Source organism: Corvus moneduloides, chromosome 2 (genome assembly GCF_009650955.1).
Source record: "Corvus moneduloides isolate bCorMon1 chromosome 2, bCorMon1.pri, whole genome shotgun sequence".
In the NCBI taxonomy this organism is placed as follows: Eukaryota; Metazoa; Chordata; class Aves; order Passeriformes; family Corvidae; genus Corvus; species Corvus moneduloides.
Window position 1 is genome coordinate 34,455,591 of NC_045477.1, and position 20,592 is coordinate 34,476,182.

Below are 20,592 nucleotides of genomic sequence, written 5' to 3' on the forward strand. Positions count from 1 at the left end.
AGCCTTTGCTGACTTAGTGTGAGTCCTCAGCAGGACATGTGGCTGTTGTGTGCGATTTTCCAGTGGGCCATAGGAGGCGAATTGCATCTAACGATCGCACTGTGGGACTTCATCCAGTCATGTTTGTGCACTGCTTGGAGGTTTTTCTGCTGAAGGTGGTGGTACTGTTTCTTCCAATTCCCAGTTCATCTGTGCTGCAAAGTAAGTAAGAGTGTCTTGACATCACAGTTACTTCCTTAAAATGGTTATTCATCTCCTGGTTGAGATTTAGTGATTCATTTACTGATAGTCAGAAGTTTTTATGAGTGGGTTGTCTTAATAACCTACAGATCTAGAAAAATCCTTTTGCATCCTTGCCAGCCAGTGGTAGATTATATGTATTCCATCTATTTCTATTCAGCTTTTCATAAGGGAATTCAAAGCTTAGAAATGAAACTCCCTTTATTTCCACTCAGCTTTGAAAGACAAGCTGCTACTCTTGGTGAGGTAGGCTGTTCTCCTTGGCCTAGAGAAAGAGCTGCTTGGTTTCATGTTGTACCATAGCAACTGTTTTATTTATGGTGGTGAAGGAGGGACAGAATTTAGAAATGTAAAAAGCTTTGGTTAAATAGGAACACCATTATTTCTGTCCATTTTTACAGCACTGTAATATCTGTACAAGAGCTAGGCTTTGGGGCTGGTTCATTAGAGGAAGAGACTGTTTTTTAAAAATGTTATGTTTTTAACCTTCCTCTCTTCCCCCCAAATGAAAGTATACATAATGGCAATGCACAGAAATGAATTATCTGTATTTTAACTTGTGCAATAATTTCCACAGAGACCCTATAATGGACTATTATAAATCTGTAGCAGGGCAATTACACAAGCACAGTCAATACCCCTAATCATAAAGATGGTTTCTGCATTTATTAGTTTCTAGTCCCATACTGAATGTATAGAAATCCTGATAACTTCAGAGTAGAGGCAATGAAGTGAGACTTTTCTCCCTGCAGCTGTGGTCCTTGGAGCTGATGAACAGGTCTGATTCCTTGTGGGTGCTTGGAAGAACAGCCTCTATCAGGGGTGGGAGATGACACCTTGCTTTTTTGATGCTATGTGTGATGGGATAAATCATAATCATAAACAGCAAAAGCCATTTTTTACTGAGTACTAATGTTGAAATAATTACTGTGACTAATCTAGACACTCTTAAATCTTCTCCTTGTAACAGTAAGGATACCTCAGACAACCCTGTCCACCCATTAGGTAGGCTCAATCCTTTAGGCTCAATGGGCCTCTGCAATAGATGATGCAGATTCCTAATATCTGTTTCATCCCAAAGGAGGGGACTGGAGGGCAGTATTTAATGTTTGGGTTATTATGCTCAAAATCTTGTATAATGGCCAGGAGCAAGCACATGATGAATGTAAGTAAAGGCATTGCTAGTATAACTGAAATCATAAAAGTCTAATCATTATTAGGCTGGATTTAACTGTTTCATAAAAAAGAATCAGTTCCTATAGTTATGCTCACACTTTTTAGTTTCTACCCCTTTTCCTGGTGTTGTGCTCACTCTTCTGTGGGCCTTAGGGTTGGTGGTTTCAGTCTGGTTGTGGTGCTGAGAAGTGCTGGATTTTATAACAAATCATTAACATCTGGAATGGTTTGTTGGGAGGAATATGAAGTTTATGTTGATGGTTTCTTCTTACTCCCCCTAGAGTCCACTTGTGGTGTTTTTATGCTTTCTAACACTCTTTCATGCCTTTGTTCATTCTTCATGGGCCTGCAGCTCCAGGTTGCATCCGAGTAGTCTATATTTGATGTTCTTTTTGTATGTTAGTTTTTTATAAACCCATGTTTGACCATTTTTTTAATAAACCCATTTCCTTTAATTGACCGTGAATGAGTTATTTATGGTGATGAAGTCTCCAGTGCCAACCTGTGCCCCATTTCTTATCACTCCCTGACTGTAATCCTGTATGCCATGTCCTGTGTCTCCCTCTCTGAAAGTCTCTGATGTTCCAGGCTTGTGTAACTCTATACCACATCCCTGTGTTAGAGCCATAAATATCTAATTCCAGATGGACTATTTGCTTGTTAGTTCTCTCTCTATAAAACTATAGTTGTACCACATGAAGATAAACCTAAGTAAAACAAATCAGCCATAGGCAACCTGGCCAATTAAATCACTGTGTCAGCTAAGCCAAATTAAAGTAAAACTACAGGCAAGCCAAGAAAAGTTCAGGTGGAGAAAGAGAGAAAGCTCTGTCCTGAGGCCTTGAAATTTCAAGACAAAGCTAAAGGACTGTTGCTAACAATAGTGGTACCATACTATTACAGGACTAGATAGTTATGGGTGAATTAAAACTCAGAGCTTGGGATCAATCTTTCCTTTCTTCAGAGAGCAGGAGCCAGGAATTTTGTAGAAAAGGCTGTGGCACACAGGGTATTTTCAGGACAAATGGGCTGTCTTGTTGGATTGAAGGGCACTTATTTGTCATCTGCCTGTATTTGTCAGGCGTTTCTTCCCCTCTATCCCTCACTTACATTTCCCTCCTGTTGATAATTTTTTTCTAGATCTGCTCTAAGTGTTGATGTGTTGAATATCATAGAATCATAGAATCATAGAATCATAGAATCATAGAATCACAGAATGGCTTATGTTGGAAGGGACCTTAAAGATCATCTTGTCCCAACCTTCCTGCCATGGGCAGGGACACCTTTCCCTAGACCAGGTTGCTCAGAGCCCTAATCCAACCTGGTTTGAATATTGCCAGGAGTGGGGCAAGATATCTACAATGGGCAAGATGCCTACAAACCCTTTGAAATTTGGCAGCCGGGTAGAGACAAGAGGCTGAGAATAATTCCCCTCCGCCCCACCATCTCTCCTTTCCAGAAAAGTGGAAGCCCTACACTTTTCCATATTGTCCATGCTACTGCAATGCAATTATGATGGCAAGTCAGCACATTTGTAACTACAGCTTCTTTCTCTGCCAGTAGTTTGGGAATGCGACAGAGACCAAACATTGCTGGAGAGAAGAAAATGGTAAAAATGTGGGATGACAGCTGGAGCTGTTGATTGCTGTACAGCTGTGAAGGGAGCCAGGTCTGGAAAGCTCTGTGCCCACAGCGCTCTGTGTTCATGGGTTATAACATGGGAAACCCCCAAGGGAACTGCTCCATTCAACTGCTGCAATGAGAAATATCCATCAGTATTAACACTGATTTTTGAACCAAGCTGAGGGTGCTTTGCATTCATCCCTAGATGCTTGCCCACCTCTGGATGTTGGTTTCCTTTCCTGTGTGTCCCAGCCATCTTTATTTCTTCTGTTTCCATATGGGGCCTCTTGTCCACCCTGCTGAGATTTGTCATCTGCTTTTCTTGGCCACTAGAAGAGGGATATACACCAATTTTCAAAGTATCCAGGGCACAAAATAGACTTTGGGAACATAACAGGAGATCAGTGGTAGAGCTGCCATTATTCCTGGCACTGGTAGAGGTGGGTCAGCACGGAGAACACACAGCGTTTTGAAGCCTATTAAACAGTGATATTCCATGACATATGTATGATGATACTAACATGAGAGCTCTAAACATCTAGTTCTGTCTAAAAGAAGGTCCGATTTTGATCAGCGTTTTTGCAGGTGAACAAGCCTGTGGGCTGTTTCTTTATGTCTGCTGCATTTGAAGCACTAAAGGAAAATTGAAGTTTACAGGCAAATTCTTTCAGAGTTGGCATTAAAGGAGATGTTAGGACATTTAAAAATATATATATTTTACAGTGAGGGTAATTGATGGGTCAGTGATGCAGTTCTGCTTCCTGAGAGTGATTTACCTTTGATTAGGTTAAGTTTTCCAAATAAAAATGTTCTGTAAGGTAACATGAGGCATGTCAAACTTCATGTTATTTGGTTTTGTTAGAAATGGAACAGAAAATGAAAAGTAGGTTTAAATTTGTCAAAGCTCAAGCTTAGGCAGTGATTAGTATTTTTCTTGTTATTTCACAGCAGGTTGGTGTGAAGGTCTCTCTTTCCATCAGGGCAACTGCCATTGAGACTGAATTCTCTAAATGCTAACCAAGAAACAAATTCCTAAGTATTTTTAGATGTAACAACTAACAAATGCTGTTTCACCCCTTCAGCCTTCTCACTCTCATTAATAAAAGCCTTTTCCCTGTGTGATTGGTGGCAAGTATTGCTCATACAATGGGATTTTTGCCAACAATTCCAAAAGGAACATGATAGAGTCCATGGGAGCTGGTTGTACAACGTCAATCACAGTTGTTCCTCTGGCCCACTACTCTATAAATCCCAAATTCTAGTTAATAGATTTATAAAGCAGAGTGCCACAAGGGACCATTAGCTCATCTGGCCTGATGGCCCATGCATCACAAGCAGTTGCACTTTATGCAGTACCCTTTACCAAGCCCAGCAGTGTTTATGTTTGGATAAAGAGTCCTTGCCAAAAAGGCATTCAAGTCTTGGCTTCAATACCTCAAAGTAGAAAGAATCAGCAAATTTTACAGTAATCTCTATCATCAGTGTCTTGGTTAATTGCATTCCTGGGTAAAAGGTATGGCTTGTTTCCGATTTGACAGCTCCCAGACATTGTTTCTTGTTATGCCCTTGGTAAATTAGAATTTGTTAACACCACTTTATTGTCAACAAGGATCTTGCCAAAGAAAAAGCAGTGTTAGAGGAATGACTATTTAAATAGAATAAACTCTTCAGGTGCCTCTCAATGGGGCATTTCCATGACAGTCAGTGGTGGTTCTGGCAAACCTGGGTAGTCTGCCATACCTGTGAGAGTTAAAGTAATCCACCATCGCTGCTGCTTTGCCAGTGGAATACCCAGCATGACATAAAAAATTTGTGTATTTTCAGTTACACTTCTAGAGGGTTTTTTTTTTTCAGAAGAAAGAGTCCAAATCTTCTGCTGGCTCACTCATAGAATTATTTTAGAGAAAATAATTTCAGTTCTTCTGATCTAAGATCCCTGAACTCTAAAGTTCTTTAGTTTTAGCTAGTTTTCTATTTTATTCTTCCAGACAAGTCGATGGACTTGCTGAGAATTGAATAATGATTTAGAATGTCCATCCAGACTAAGCTGGCCTTCTGCTTCATTTTTTCATCCTATTACAACATCACCATTCCAGTTTCATCAGTTTCTGCTCTCTTTAGTTCTTGTGAGTCTATGACACCAGCCTCTGAGTATGCTTGTTCAGGAAATCTTTGTTAAAATATATGGGATGCAGCATGAAATTATCACATCATTTTCTTCCCAGGTGGGGATACATTAATATCAGCGCACCTCTGTGGGATTGAGCACTTCAGGTATTTCAAGCAGGATCATTTTAGTGTTTTTAGTCTGTGGTCCTGCTGTTCATAAAATAAATGGCTGTCTCATATAAAGTAACTTAGACTTTCCTCAGAAGAACTGAATTACTAATCATAAGCTATTACTAATAAAGAGGAACAGTTTATCTCCCAGAAGAGAGAAACCACAGATGGGAGGAAATGTAGTGGTTAATATAGCAACAATTCTTGAAATGAGTGAATTGAGAAAAAAATAAATGTAGAAAGTAAAACCATTTGCACAGATTTAAAAGAGTAATAAGACAAAATGAAAGAGAAAAGCAAAGCAAATATGAAATCAGGAATGATGGGAAGCGTTACCTACTATCTATGAGAGATGCACTGAACTTATTTAGACATATTCTTTTCAGAATCCAATGAACAAAGTATTTTTAAAAAGTTGCCTAATGTTTAATTCCCTATTTAATTAAAAATAATTTTTGTATTATTTTTCTTATTCTGTGTTAATGATTTGGATGCAAGAGTGATGTAATTTATGAGCTATCAGGATGATTATGTATTCTTCAGTAAGAACACAGATTGCTGAGTAAACTTGTTCTTGGAAACTGAAATCTATCCTGCTGATCTAATGATGGTGCACTTCGGCCCAAGAATTGTATTTGTATTATTGCCAATGTTAACCTATACAGGATTACAAGAGCTGCCATGCTGAATCAGTGCAGGTTCATTCCTGTACTGAAAAATCAAACAAATAATAATCCTGAGGGAATTGTTTTAAACAAAAATCTTCTGCTTTGTTTTCCTGAGCCAAGATCTAGATCTCAGCAGTGTCTCGTAGCAGTGAGTTTCACAGTCCAATTCTGCTCTATTTAGATTTTCTTTCCTCCATTGTGGAAGTACCCACTTCCAGTTCCATTGGCTGAACCTGTGAGAGGCTCATGTGAGTCACAAGAATCTGACCATGGCTATATCTACAGACAAAAGAATATCGTTTCAATTGCTGTGAAGTTTCCAGAGGAGCCAGGGAACTTGCAAAGGCGTGAACCAACAAAACTTGTATGACTGCTGTCCTTAGTGCTTACTTTGCCTTGAAGAACTGTGCCAGTGGCAGAGGTTCCCTTCCTTGGAACTGTGAAGTTGCAGTATTGCTTCCTCTGTGATATTTCCTTTTTGGAGTCAAACAGGAAGTCCTCTCTTTTCTCAGTCTGCTAATAGAAAGATGTAGATGTTCTCAAGTCTGTTTCTGTTTTGAGAACCAGCCAGTTTAGGGATTTTATATTGGCTAAAAATACTGGCTGCATTCTGAGAAGCTGAAATAGGACATCATGACTGATTCAGCCACCATAACATTTGCTGTTGTTGGGCTGGGGGCCTGCACAAACCCAAACCACATTCCTGTCCCCTCTCCTGTTGGCAGTTCAGCCTGGAGAGCTGTGCAAGCAGGTGGTCTGGTCCCCAGAAAGGGGAGGAAGGAAAGGGCAGGGAAAGGGGGAGAGAGAAGTGATGTCCTTGAGAACCACTTGTCCTTGTTTCCACAAGCTGGCTCTCCAACAATCATCTGTCTCAGACATCTTGCATGAATTGAAGTGGACAGAGTGACCCAATACCTCCTCTCCATATCAGTCATTATCTTATGTATTTCTTTATGTATCTTCTTGTTTCTTTCCTCACAGAGATGCACAGTCCAAATATTTTCATGCTCACCAATCTTACTGCCCTTCTTTGAATATTCTCCTCTCTAGCTCTGCTTATGTTCTTCTCACAACTGAGTGATCAGAGTTGCACACAGTGTTCTAGAGGAAAGAGTAACAGTGATTTATATAAGGGCACTGCAGTATCTTTGGTAATATTTGGTGTCCGATATCTGCATCCAAAGGACTGTCCCTCCTATCTTGGAGTCCCTGAGAAGTTCTCAGGGTTTAATGATGCATTTCACACATTGCCTGCTTGAATGTGCTGTAGTCCACAGCTGAAGGACAGCTTTGGGTGAATATTCTCTCTTCCCTTCCTTCTGCTCTCTCGTGGCTAATACTGATACAGGGCTGGAATAAGTCTCCTGCTTGGTTCTCGAGTTCCCATCCCTGGCAGCTCCCAGCCTCATGAATATGCTTCTGTAGCCCTGCCCCTTAAGTGGCTGCTACTCACAAGATGGTACAACTCCGACCAGTCCTGCATGATCCAGGGGCAAACTCACTGCTCTGCTGATGGGTCCCTGGGCTATCATTGAATTATAAGGGATCTATATTAATTCTGACCAACTTTAGACTTCTGCACTATAGATCAACATACTATAGAGGAACCCTTTTTATTGTCAGCATGGAAAAAGAGGCATTTCCAAGGTAAGAGGCATCCACTGTTTCAGGTCCAGCCTTCAGAATAAGAGCAGTTGTGCCTTTGAAATGCCTCTCCTGGACACAACCACACTGTAGGTGTCTACACTTGGTAAGACAAGTCCTTGCCTGAGACACAATCTCCATCTGAATTATTACTGTTCTCTGTCTCCTTCTTCTAGAGTGCAAATCTTTTATTCCTGCCCAGTTCCGGTGTTAAGCTTCATTGATTTTCATTTGGCATATCATATATAACACAGCAACAAATAAGCAATCAAACCTGACTTCGTAGGTTTTACTTTTACCTTCTGTTAATCTTTTTCTTCATGACTTCAGGAAAAAGAGATAAATGGCCACTGTTCTCTCTCTTTGCATCCACTTTCCAAGTGATGCCGGCAGATTTCATTAACCTTCCTTTTTTGAAAATTACGTCTTTTTAATAAATTACATTTATTATAAATACAAGCAATTAAAGTAGCATCTGGTATTTTGTATAAACAAATATGTGTACAAAATATGTATATTTTGCTTCGCACTACTGTCATGAAAAAGATATATTTTATGTTATGTCGCTTTCTTAGGGCATTACTAGCATACTTATTATCCTCATTTACCTGACACCAGAGGGTTTCACTGGCTATTTACATTCCCTTTTTCCCAAGGGGTAGGAACGGCTGTTCCAAAGATCCGATGCTAGCTGCATTCATCCATCACATCTGTCTGCAGAAGTAGTTGCTATTTCTCTTTAGAGCTGTAGCCCTTCAAGAAGTCTTATGCTGTTAGCTCTCATTTCGGAGCAGCTTTGTGTCTGGAAAAAGGAGCCAGAAATACCTGAAATGCAGGGGAAGAAACACTTAGAGGTACATGGGCTGAGCCTGCAGTGCTCAGAGATATTTGCTCAGTGAGGTATTCTGCTGCCCAAGCACACTTCTTGATTTCAGCCTTCTCCTTCCTTCCCTCAACTTCTCCAAGCTTTGCTCCAATTCCTCCTCACCCATTCATTGGCAAGGGTGATTCCAAGCATTTCAGTGGATGTGTACTCTTCTTTCTCATCAAGAAATTCAGTTCTTTCTCATCACTTATTGAGTGTAGATATAGGAAGTTTGGAGATGACACCAAAGCTGGGTGGGAGTGTAGATCTTCTGGAGGGCAGGAAGGTTCTACAGAGGGATCTGCACTGGCTGGATCAACGGGCCGAGGCCAATTGTATGAAATTCAGTCATGAGCCCTACACTTGGGGCACAACAACCCCAGGCAGTGCAACAGGACAGAGTGGCTGAGAATCTGCCCAGCAGAAAGGGCAGAGAGGGGTCTGGGGGTGCTGGTTGATAGTGGTTGAACATGAACCAGGTGTGCCCAGGTGGCCCAGATGGCCAATAGCATCCTGGCCTGTATCAGCAATAGTCACCATCAGGACCAGGGCAGTGACTGTCCCCCTGTACTGGACACTGGTGAGGCCACACCTCAACTCCTGTGTTCAGTTCTGGGCCCCTCACTGCAAGAAGGACATTGAGGGGCTGGAACATTTCCAGATGTCATGGTTTAGGAATGGTATTCCCCAATTTAGTACTCCCACTAAAGAAACACATAAGCTGCTGCCCTCCCCGCTCCAGTGGGAGATACAAAAGGCAGAGATAATGGATTGAGATAAGAACAATTTACTGGAAACAGCAATGAGAAAAAAACCCAAACAGTAACAGCAGCAATATTATTAACAAAAGTGTATAAAGAGAGGATGATTTCCATGCAGAATGCTGACCAAGCCCAACTCCACACAGAGTGACCCCAAGACAGTGAACAATGGCCAATGGGTTCTCCACCCTGCCATGCTTTGTTCCACCAGAGAGGGACACCCTCCATCCCAGAAGCCAGAGAGGAAGTCCCTTTTTCCCTCCTCTGACAATGACATAAGGTGGTATTGAACAAGACAATGTCTTGGCAGTGCCCCTTCCCACAGATCCAGCCTGGAACCAGGACCTCAGAGAAGGGCAACAGAGCTGGGCAAGTATCTGGAGCACAAGTCTGATGAGAAGAAGCTGAAGGAACTGAGGGTGTTTAGCCTGGAGAAAAGGGGGACCTTATTGCTGTCCACAATTACCTGAAAGGAGATTGTAGTAAGGTGGGTGTTGGTTCCTTCTCCCAAGTAGCAGTGACAAGATGAAGGGAAATGGCCTCAAGTTGCACCAGGGGAGGTTTAGTTTTAATAGCATGATTTCTTTTTCATGGAAAGGGTTGTAAAACATTAGAACGGACTGTCCAGAGAAGTGGTGGATCATCATCCTTGGAAGTGTTCAAAACCTGTGTGGATATGAAACTTGAAGACATGGTTTGATGGTGAACATGGTGGTGGTGCTAAGTTGACTGTTGAACTTGATGATCTTCAATGTCTTTTCCAAACTTAAAAATTGTGAATATAATTTTAAGAACAGTGGCAGTGGCACATGCAGAGACATTTGCTTTCAGTGGCAACCCCTCTCATAAGATCCCATCAAATGTCTTGTGCTAGTTTTGGAAGCTGGGATCTGCCACTGCTTCTACAGAAACCATAGGTTAGAAAACCTCTATAGCCTTTCACATCAGATTTGAAGGACTCTTACAGTTGGTACCAACAGTAATTAACAGTCTCTAGAAAAATGTTAATTGTTAATCCCTCTGGAGAAAATTCAGAAATACCCCTGACAGCTTCTGGGAATGACTGAAAGGGGACATTAAATGGGATCTTTGATATGTCTTGTGCTTTTGTGTGTTCTCCTCAGCTGTAGCATGGGGATGGTCTTCTGCTTCCACTCTAGAATGATGTGGGATTTAAAAGCTATAGATAAATTTTTAATACCTGTTACTTTAAATCAATGTTGTACTTGAAGGATTTAAACTCTATAACTTCACCTGTCCACATCTTTATTTATGTTGCTCTGAGTACCAATTGTTGTCTGTTCCATCCTGAGAGCAGCCGGTAAGAAAAATCTCTGCTCCCTGCCTGGGGAACACACGGAGCAAGAGAATGAAAACATATGAATAGCACTTGAAACTGGTGCATCCAGCCTGTCTGACCATCAGTGCCGATGGGAGTTAGAGCTAGAGGAAGATTAGAAAACATCTGAGCCCTCATTAGCTCCAGTGGGAGGTTGTGTAGAAATTGTGAGTATTTCTAGAAAAAAAAGTCTCACAAAGGGGAGCTTTTGATTCACTGAATTACAAAAACAAGTTTAGGAGTTCTTTTTGTCTGAGAGTACTTTTACACTGCCTGAGACCATCAAGGAAGGTGATAAACAGGGGGAGAAATAATAAATTGAAGGAGTCATGGAGAGCGAGGCTGCTGGGATGTGTTTCATTTTTGTGGAGCTGCTTGCCTGGTGAGCTGTAAGGGACTGTAAGCAGCACAAGAGGGGCAAGATCATCTCTCCTCCCATGAAGATTACATGAGTGAGCATCTGTAGTTAGGAAGAGGAGAGGAAGGAATCTTGAAAAAGCACGTAAGTATCTTAGGGGTGGTTGTCAAAAGGATGGGGCCAGACCCTTTTCAGGGGTGTCCAGCAACAAGACAAGGGACACCAGTCACAAACTGAAACCCATGAACATCCATCTGAATATGGGGAAAAGCTTCTTTACTTTGAGGGTGACAGAGCACTGGAATAGGTTGCCCAAAGAGGTTGTGGAGTCTCCTTCCATGGAGATATTCAAAACCCCGCTGGATGTGATCCTGTTCAGCCTGTTCCAGCTGAATCTGCTTTAATAGTGGGGTTGAGGTGATCTCCAGATGTCCTTTCTGACCCCAGCCATGCAATGATTCTGTGTGATTTGCTTCTCTAGGGCAGCTCTGTTTCCTTCACACAGACGTATTAGCAGCCATGGGGAAGAAGGGGTGGAAGAGGGATCCCCAGCCTTAGCCTGCTGTTTCTCTCCAGCGTGCCAAGCAGAAGCAAGGAGAAAGCATGGAGGGGAAAATAATTTGCCATGTATCTGTAGATGCTAACAGATGCCTCTCACGAGGGAACAAATTGTCAACTTAAGTCACAGTGTGTTCCTGGGTTTGCTTTCTGCTCAAGATATACCATATCCCTAAGTGAGCAGAGGATGTTGCCTTGCAAGGAGCTGGAAGGATTAACAAGGGGAAAAGTGGTAGAAAGTTTAGAAATACAGAATAATAGTAAAAGAAAAGTTCCAGCTTGGAAAATTCTGTTTCTTACATCTGGGAAAAATAATCAGAGACTCAACTGTTCTGCAGGAGAGAGATACTTACAGAGCACTAGAAATGAAAAAAACAAACCAACCCCTAGAGAAAGCAGTGGGAAACCATTTAGTGGGCTTATATAGGCACTGAAGAGTATGATTTTGGGGCTACACACAGAGGCAAAAACATTATCTTCCAGGGAGGTGATGATCCAGCTGTACATGGCACAGGTGGAACAGTATTGCTGATTCTGGCATATCCATGCCATACTGACGTGGATGAATTGGAGAAATGTGTCAATAGAAAATAATGGACTGGAGAGAATATTTTTTATATATGTGCAAGAAAGATTATGTATTTTATATGGCTTGGTGGCGATTTGAGTTAGAAAGAATAACATTCTACAAAAACCTGAAGGCAGTAAAAAGCAAGGAGTTAAAAATACATTTAAGGTGGCAGAATAGGTGTGTGCATACAGGGTAAAAAGGATCAAGGAGCACATAGTCAAGAAAAAATTGAGGACAAGACAGATACCTATAATAGTGAAATGGCTCTAAGGGGGAAGCAATAAATGCCTACCATGGACGCTTTTCAGCATCATCAGGAACATGCCCAAGGTAACTCAGGTGCCAGAGCAAGTCTATCCCACCAGCACAGAGCTTCAAGGAGATCTCTGCAAGCAAGACATCTCTGTTGGTGAGCAACAGATGCGTTATTTAGTCCCTAAACATCTCCCAGGTGTGACTCATTCATGGTTCCTTATATAAATACAGATCTACCGCTCCTGAGTTTTCCAGAGGAAGCCTGGTTTGCAAGAGGACCTAGAGGATGAGGGTGTCCTCTTGGAAAAGCCACCTGTCTTCTCTCTTTTCTCTGTGGCCATATTCAGATCCCTTTCTGAGTTGTGCCTGACATGATTCCTCTTCTATTGCTACAGAGAGCAGTCCTTCCCTCTCTCCCTTATGCTCTCTCTCCTGGTCATGCTAAAGCCCACAGAGATCTCCTGATTTTCCTGGGATGTGACCAGTTTTCTCTTTCCAGAATAAACAAGCAGGACAGCAGGCCTGGTTGCTGCTGCTGCTGTCTTTTCCTTGATGAGAGCTGTGCCTCTTCCCCACCTGCCTCCTCAAAAACACGAGAGTGTGAAGACCTGGTCATGCCGCTCGGGGCTCTGCTTTTCCTGCACTGATGCTGTTAATCTGTGATATTTCTGTTCCCCTCAGAGGCACTGCAGGACTCAGTGTCTGTTTAGCACCACTGCACAAGTTCTCATCTCCTTGACTTTACCACTGGGGTGAAACTGGAGTCCAATATCCTATGGCACCACTGGGGACAGGACTGGTGGGCCCAGGCTGGGCTGTAAGGGGGTCCTGGGCTATGGGGAGGGTGAGGGAAGGCTTTGGACTGCACCCACAATTCAGTATTTCCAACCAAAACCCTTTATTTAATTTGTAGGTATCTATGGAGATTTTTTTCAGTTTTCTATGGAGACTATGATGCCTTCTATGATTGCAACTTTTACAGGAAGTTTAATAAGACCATGTGGCCTTTCACTGCAGCTCTGGGGTTGAGCTCCAGTGCAGCCTGGTAAGCAAAGGTCATAAATGTCTGATTAATGTGCAGGGACATTTATATTATTCATTATATATTATTATATTATTCATTATATATTATTATATTAGCATTCATCTCTGATACCAAACCCACAAAGAACAGTAGAGCATCACTGAAGGATGAGCAAATTAACATTGCACAGACCTTAGTGCACTTTTTATCAGTGAATGGCAACCTACCCGTGTTTATGAGGACACAGTTACTTGGCTCTGTTACTCCCCTGCTCCTTTCAGTTTTATTTTATAACCAAAAAACCCCCAACATCCCCACCCAAAAATGGATGTGACTTTAGCTATGAACTTGTGAGGGCTTCTGAGCTTAAGCTGTTCATGGTGATGTGTCCAACTTCTTAGAAGCATGAGCCGGGTAGAGGGCTCAGCCTCAGCAAACTGATTGAGCCCCATTTTGAGGTAAACTGCACCCCAAACCTGAGTGCAGCACCACAAAGCCCTGTGTGTTCACTGGCAGCAGTGATGGAGCTGCTCTTGACTATGGAAAAGTGTGAGCTAGGAAATGGTCAGAAGATACTTCTCAGTAGAAAAAAAACACCCAAAACCTCTGGGGTACATGTAATGTTTGTTTCAGAAAGCGTTGCCTGGTTACTACCAGACTGTTGCCCTTCCTAAATCAACAGGGTGAAATTTGTCTAGTAAATTTTAACTGTATGACACATCCTGTTGCCGCACAAATGAGCAACACAATTATTTCAACACATTAAATGCTGAAGACCAGTGAATGAAAAAAGTTAGAGCTATCTTCCTCTTCTTCTATTTCTGTATGTTTAAACTCCAGTTCATCAGTGCAAGGTCCTGTAACACTACAGCCTACTGTGGGTGTATGGTGCAAAGAAGACAAGATAGCATGAGAGCATGACACATCACCAGGATGTCCCCCATGAACCAGCCAAGCAGGAGCCTCTGGCACAACTTGAGGAAGCACAGAGGGAAAGGTGAAAGTTGTATCCACTTTGTCCTATCACGCAAACAGCACCTGCTGGTGGTGGGCTACAGCATCCACACTGCAAGGATGGGGCCAGAGCATCGCTGCTGGCAGTGATCTCCATCAGCCTCTTGAAGCAGTGCTTGGCTTTGCTGTGCCATGAGCAACAGACAGAGGACAGCCTGGTCTGTGCTGCAGCATCTTCAACAGCCCCTCATCTGCCAGAAGAAGTGTGTACCACTGGATTTGTGAAACCTTGAGTAGGTCATGCCTGTTGTTGATTTTGTCTTTAATTGCAGTTCAGAGCTTGACAAGAAAAACACCATTTTTCTGCTGCACATGGGGAACCAGCTGTTGTGGTGGGTTGACCTTGGCTGGACATCAAGTGTCCTACCAAAGCTGTCCTATCCCTCTTCTCCTCAGCTGGGCAGGGCAGAGAAAATCTAACAAAAGTCTTCTCACGGTCAACCTATGGACAAGAAGAGATCACTCACCAGTTATAATGTCATGGGTGAAACAGACTTGGGGAAAGTTAATGTACTTTATTGCTAATCAAATCAGAGTAGAGTAATGAGAAATAAACCCAAATCTTAAAACACCTTCTCCCACTCCTTTCTGGACTCAATTTCATTCCCTATTTTCTCTACCTTCTCCCTCCAGTGATGCAAGGGGAGAGGGAATAGGAGCTGCAGTCAGTTCAGCTCGAGTTGTCTCTGCTACTCCTTCCTCTCTTTGTTTTGCTGCTCTAGCAAGGGGTTCCTCCCATGGGACACAGTCCTTCACAAACTTGTCCAGCGTGGGCCCTTCCCACAGGCTTCAGTTCTTCATGAACTGCTTCAGCATGGGTGTCTTCCAGAGGGTACAGGGGAAATCTCTGTTCCGGGACCTAGAGCACTTCCTTCCTCTCCTTCTTCACTGACCTTGGGGTCTGCAGGGCTGTTTCTCTCAAACCTTTCCCTTTGTCCCCTTCCCCTCCTTCTTAAAAATTTTATCTCAGAGGTGCCACCATCATCACTGATGGGTTTGGGCTTGGTCAGTGTTGGGTCCATCCTGCAGCTGCCTGGGATTAACTCTGTTGAACACAGGGGAAGCTTCTGGCATTTTCTCACAGAAGCTTCCTTGTAGCATCCCTGTTGTCAAAAACCTTGCCACACAAAACCAATGCAGCTGTGAAAAGCAAATGTGTTTTGGGAAGTATAATTTTAAGTGTTCATGTAAAGCCAGCAGCTGGGCATGTGATGATGTGATAGACCTTCTTCAGTCAGTGTCGTGGGATTAGTTGTAAATTGCTTAGGCTTTGTTTGGTTTTTCTTTTTTTAAATATTAGTGCATATTAGAGACTTGCTGAAATGTGAGGTGTGTGCTGCAAAGGCTTGAAATCATAAACTAGAGATAAAAAGTAATTATTTAGACAAGTCAAATCCCATACTTGCAATTGTAGCCATTATTTGGCGCAAAACTCAGCCGGTGGTCATTAAATAGCAGCTTGTGTAACATTTCAGACAGATGGGAAAACCTCTTACATCTAAGTTGTTGAAGTAGGTGTTGCTTAGGTCTGTGTTATCAGAATAAACAAACCACAGATTATTACTGCACAGTAGAGCAGTGAGGTTTAGGAAGTCGCAGAAAAGGAGGATCTGCTGCAGACCAAATGCTGTTCTGAGTCAAGACCCTCAGAGCAGCCTGAAGGTCAAGGAGATGTTCATACAGTGCAGGCTGCCACTTCCAACTATCTGCTCCAGGGAATATGCAGGCAGCCTGCTTCATGCTTGTAAGCATAGTATAGAACATTTGATTAATGAAGAGGGGGATAAGGAAGAGCGTCTAGAGTTTGATATTTTCTGGAAAACACTAACCAGACTTCTTGATCTTAAAAAGCATAATGTTGTCCAGTATTTTAAAGAAAAAAGTTTAAAAGCTTAGATCTGTAATGACCAAAGATAAAATCTGGTTATGTCAATAATGGCCTTTGCATTGGAATAGCAAAAAATATTTTCTTAGTCACAGGAACTGTACTTGTACTCCTAAATTAGGGTGATTTTGGTGACAGGCAGCTTAGCATTCTTTTTGTTCAGTTTTCAACATAGCCTGGGGCAGCTGACCCATGAGCTATTTTTTGCTTTGATAAATCCTATCTCTGTGTTCCTCTGTTTTGAAAATAGATATAAAAAGAGATAGGCAGTAATTTAATAAATAGAAACTGTAAAGCAGAGGTAACAGAAGGAATGACTTGAAAGGTATTATTAATGGCATCCCTGTGTCCAAAGTGCCCAAAGGGTTCAGTCAGGATTACAGCTGTCAAAGCAAGGGGCAGGACAGGCTTGGCTTTCCACAGCCTTTGCATTCAGGGGCTGCTAGTTCTCAGCTTTTTCATTCCTTTTCTCAATCATCCTTTGCACTCCACAAGAGCTGCATATTATTTTACAGATATTTTGTTTTGTCTGTTGCTGATAGAGAAGTTCTGGATCGAAATTGCCTATTGTGTTGTGTCCAAGGTGCACAAATTAGCATGGGAAAAATGACATTGATAGGGATCCTTCAGCAACTGCATCTATGTAAGGACCAATGGATTGACACTGCTTATGCAATGCTGACAGATTTATATCTATGTTAGGGTTTGCTTTATGGAGTGACACTAAACATTGGCATAAAATAGAACAGGACATAAATAATTTCAATTTAAATTCCATCCACAGCTCCACACCATAAGGTATTTCCCCTGAACCTCCAACCAAATGATCCTAAAGTATATGACTTTCAGAGAAGCTGGGAACTGTGTTGAAACCAAACCTTGCAGCAGAAGTTCATTCTGCTTAGTTTCTAATATCTGGTTGAATAAAGATTTCTACATCCAGCACTGGATCATCTTTTTAATTTTGGTCAAGTTTAGCAGAGGTCACGTAAATGTTTTGTGGCTGCTTATAGAAAAATCAATGGAAAATATATCATATTGGACCAAATATGCTTAAACTCAGGCTCCAGGCTCTGGTTTGAAAATGTTGGTCAGTAGTAAAAATGACTAGTAATACCTTTTATTATGGTTTCCAGTAATGCCTGGATACACAATCATCAAGTAAATGGATTTTTTTCTTCCCACTTTTTTAATCTGGAAGAAGACTGAGCCCATAAACCCAGCCTAAATGATAACTAAACATCTAACACTCCCCATGAAAGTGTTTGCAGCTGTGTTCTCCCATCACACATAGCGTGAGAATTCTGTTATAGTAAATTGAAGCTGTTAGTGTCACAATATTGCCATCATTATGTGTTCAAAATATGAGTCAGATCCCCAGCACTCCTTCATGTTCTAATATCACAAATGTGTCTAGTGTTTTACTTTCAGTTATGGTTTCTAAGACTTTAGAGGGGAATCTGCCTATCCCAATAGTGTTAAATTTTAAGGCCCATATCTAACCCACAACAGTGATGCAGCCACTTTCCTCCTTCCTCCTGGCCACTGGCAGAACTTCATATGTCTACTTCCATGGTTAAATGGTTTTCCTCTGAGCTCATCTGTCTCCCAGCCTCATCAGCACAGCCTGCTGCCCTTTACCACTTCCTCATCCTTCATAGTCTTTTCTCCCATCTCCTAACCATGACTCCACTCAATTTCCTGTGTGTGTCTTCTGCCTGTGGCTCTGATTCGACGTGAGAGGCAGTGGTGACCCCCTCTACCCTTTCCTGGTGCACTGTAGAGAATGGCAGCTCCCTTTCTGGCTTCAGGTGTTTTAATGAGGAAGAGGAATGGTGGTCTTGAGGGAGGAGCAACCTATGAATTGATGGTGAGGCATGTTTGAAAATCACAGAAATATACAACTTCTGGGGAAGTGAACAAATGTAATGCTTCATTTTGTATTAAAAGACTTGACAAATAGGACTATGTATAGAACAAACATGTTTTAGCCGGTACTTTTACATGTCCTCCTGACTTCAGCTTCTTACTACAATTGTTTTCTTTCCTGCTTCCCTGCTTAACAAGTAAATTGGTGCCTTTTATCTCTCTGAAGAAAGGGCAAGCCCTTTTGCTTTCCTGTTGAAGGAATTTCTGTGCCATTTCTTAACCTGTATAAATTAGATACATTGCACATATATATCGATACATATGCATTTGATTAGATATATAAACTAGGTGTTAAAGCCTGCTTCTGGATGTTTCCTGCAATAATGTATCAGTGTATATAAATTCATCAAACGATGAATCAGTCAATTACTTTCCACTCCGGAACCATGTCATAACCATATCTGTATCTGAAATGTGATCTGAACAAAGTGGGAGGATTTTCACCAATAGGACTGCAATGTGCAACTGATTTAGTGTCAAATCCTCTATGGAGAGGGTATCTGAGGGTGACATGGCAGTCATGGATAGCTGTGTGCAGAGGGCTAGAGAAGAAGGAATTGGAGCAATGAGCTCATGTTAGTGCTTCCGGGAAGCCTGTGCTGATGGTTTCCTGCATATATATCCCTCCAAGTCATTTAACTGCCAGGTCTGTCATCCTCCTTGGAAAAGGAAAGGACAGAAAGCAATGGGAGGGGATGCAGAAGATACTGGGTTGGCCACTGGGATTAAATCACAGCATTTGCAAACATTATTTTGTTTCTAATGAAAATTGTCAATTCCTCCATTACTAGCATCTGAGATATTAATTTCCTGGTTATCTCTCTGACCACCCCATTAAACAGATATAGACGTGGGAATGGTCTCCATAGACTTTGGCAGTAATATTTAGCTTTTCATAAAGTACAATAAACTTTAAAAGACTTTACAAATCTTATAGATCCCAGGCTCATTCATCTGTTGGATCTTGTTCTTTTGTCAATGAAATCTCATATCTATCTGGTAGAAGTTTCCACAGCCCACTTAATGAGTTTTTAATGGTTTTATTATGGCAGGGCTGTCTCAGTTAAAGGCTTGTCATATTTAAGAAATAAGTTTTAATTGCCTATTTGTTTTTGCAATATTTTTTCCTTTATTGTTTCATTTTTTTCCTGTCTCTGAAAAACATTTATTTCTGTCAGCTGTGAGCACCCACGCTGCTTTAAGTGTGTGGTGAAGTGATGAACATTTATTTCTGAGCACCATTAAACTGTCATGACGAGAATGCAGTCGTAGGATTGCATGGCATTCCCTGCTGGATCAAAGTAGTCCCAAGGGCCCCGAGTCATGATCCCCTCAGGTGCAGGCAGGATACTGATGTGATTCCTACCTCCAGGCTGCAGCTGCTGGAGGAATGGCAGAACAGGACATACATATGTATGGATGGGGTATATAAGCTGTAATTACCCCACAGAGTTTGCATTAGTGCTTAATTATGTAGGTGAAGGGCCTGAGCAACTGATATCCATGCAGTTTCTGGCTGTCTCTGTTAAGGGGCCTTAACTCTCTACAACTGCTTGAAAGGAGGTTGTAGACAGGTGGGAGATGGTCTCTTCTCCCAGGCAGCAAGTGACAGGAAAATGAGAAAATGGCCTCAAATTATGTCTGGGGAGATTTAGATTATGATTAGATTTATTAGGAAAAATATCTTCACTAAAAGAATTGTCAAGCACTGGAACGGGCTGCCCAGGGAAGCAGTGGAGTCACCATCTTTGGAGGTATTTAAAAGATATGTAGATGTGGCACTTAGGGATGTGGGTTAGTGATGGACTTGGTAGTATTAGGCTAATGGTTGAACTTAATGATATTACAGGTCTTTTCCAACCTTAACAATTCTATGTTTCTAACTCATGAGGGAAGGATGGGACCTGTTGTCCTGCTCCTCACCCCACCTGTATCTAGCTGTGATCATTAGTAAGACCCCTTACAGTTTTCACCTTGGGCTTTTTTTTTTTAATCATCACAGTGCACTATTCAGTGCATCTGCATACCAAATACCTACTACCTTTTCATCTCCTTAGGATCCAAGGGTCCAGATTCATTATCCCTAATAATGTCCTGTAAAGTGAGCAGCAGATCCTTGCACTGAATATGCATAACGGATGGGCCTGCGTATGTATGAGTATGATAGATGTATTGGGTGCTCTCTCTTGTCCTTTTTGCACCTGTACTTCTCCAGAGACTTCACTGAATCTTCTCTAGGCTTACGTCATTGCAAACAGCATGCCTACCATTGCAAACTGTGGGGATGATTAGTGGGAAGCCAGCTAAGAACTAAAATAAGGCTTTGTATATGGCAGAATGGGGGCTAATTCTCAGCATTTCAGTAAAGTGTAGCATGCAATTAAATTTCTGAGTTGTGCAGA

At 41.9% G+C, this 20,592-nt stretch overlaps 1 protein-coding gene and 1 long non-coding RNA gene across 15 annotated transcripts in view; both read left to right on the forward strand.

Annotated features, from left to right (window-relative positions):
* DLG2 (discs large MAGUK scaffold protein 2) overlaps positions 1–20,592 on the forward strand; it is a 1,001,432-nt gene that overhangs the window by 62,328 nt on the left and 918,512 nt on the right. Inside the window, exon 1 of one of the 13 annotated variants that reach the window (XM_032099087.1) lies at positions 19–201. The exons of the other annotated variants lie outside the window; for them this stretch is intronic. Within the exon in view, the coding sequence (XP_031954978.1) occupies positions 120–201 (82 nt within the window). The 5' untranslated portion in view covers positions 19–119. Of the gene's footprint in view, positions 1–18; positions 202–20,592 lie in introns of those variants that run through there. 13 annotated transcript variants of the gene reach the window in all.
* LOC116439486 lies at positions 9,131–14,948 on the forward strand. 2 transcript variants are annotated; one of them, XR_004238175.1, is made up of 3 exons: positions 9,131–12,492; positions 13,252–13,383; positions 14,203–14,948. It is a non-coding gene; the product is annotated as an uncharacterized LOC116439486 (long non-coding RNA). The 2 variants fall into 2 exon arrangements; XR_004238174.1 differs by having other exon boundaries at positions 9,131–13,383.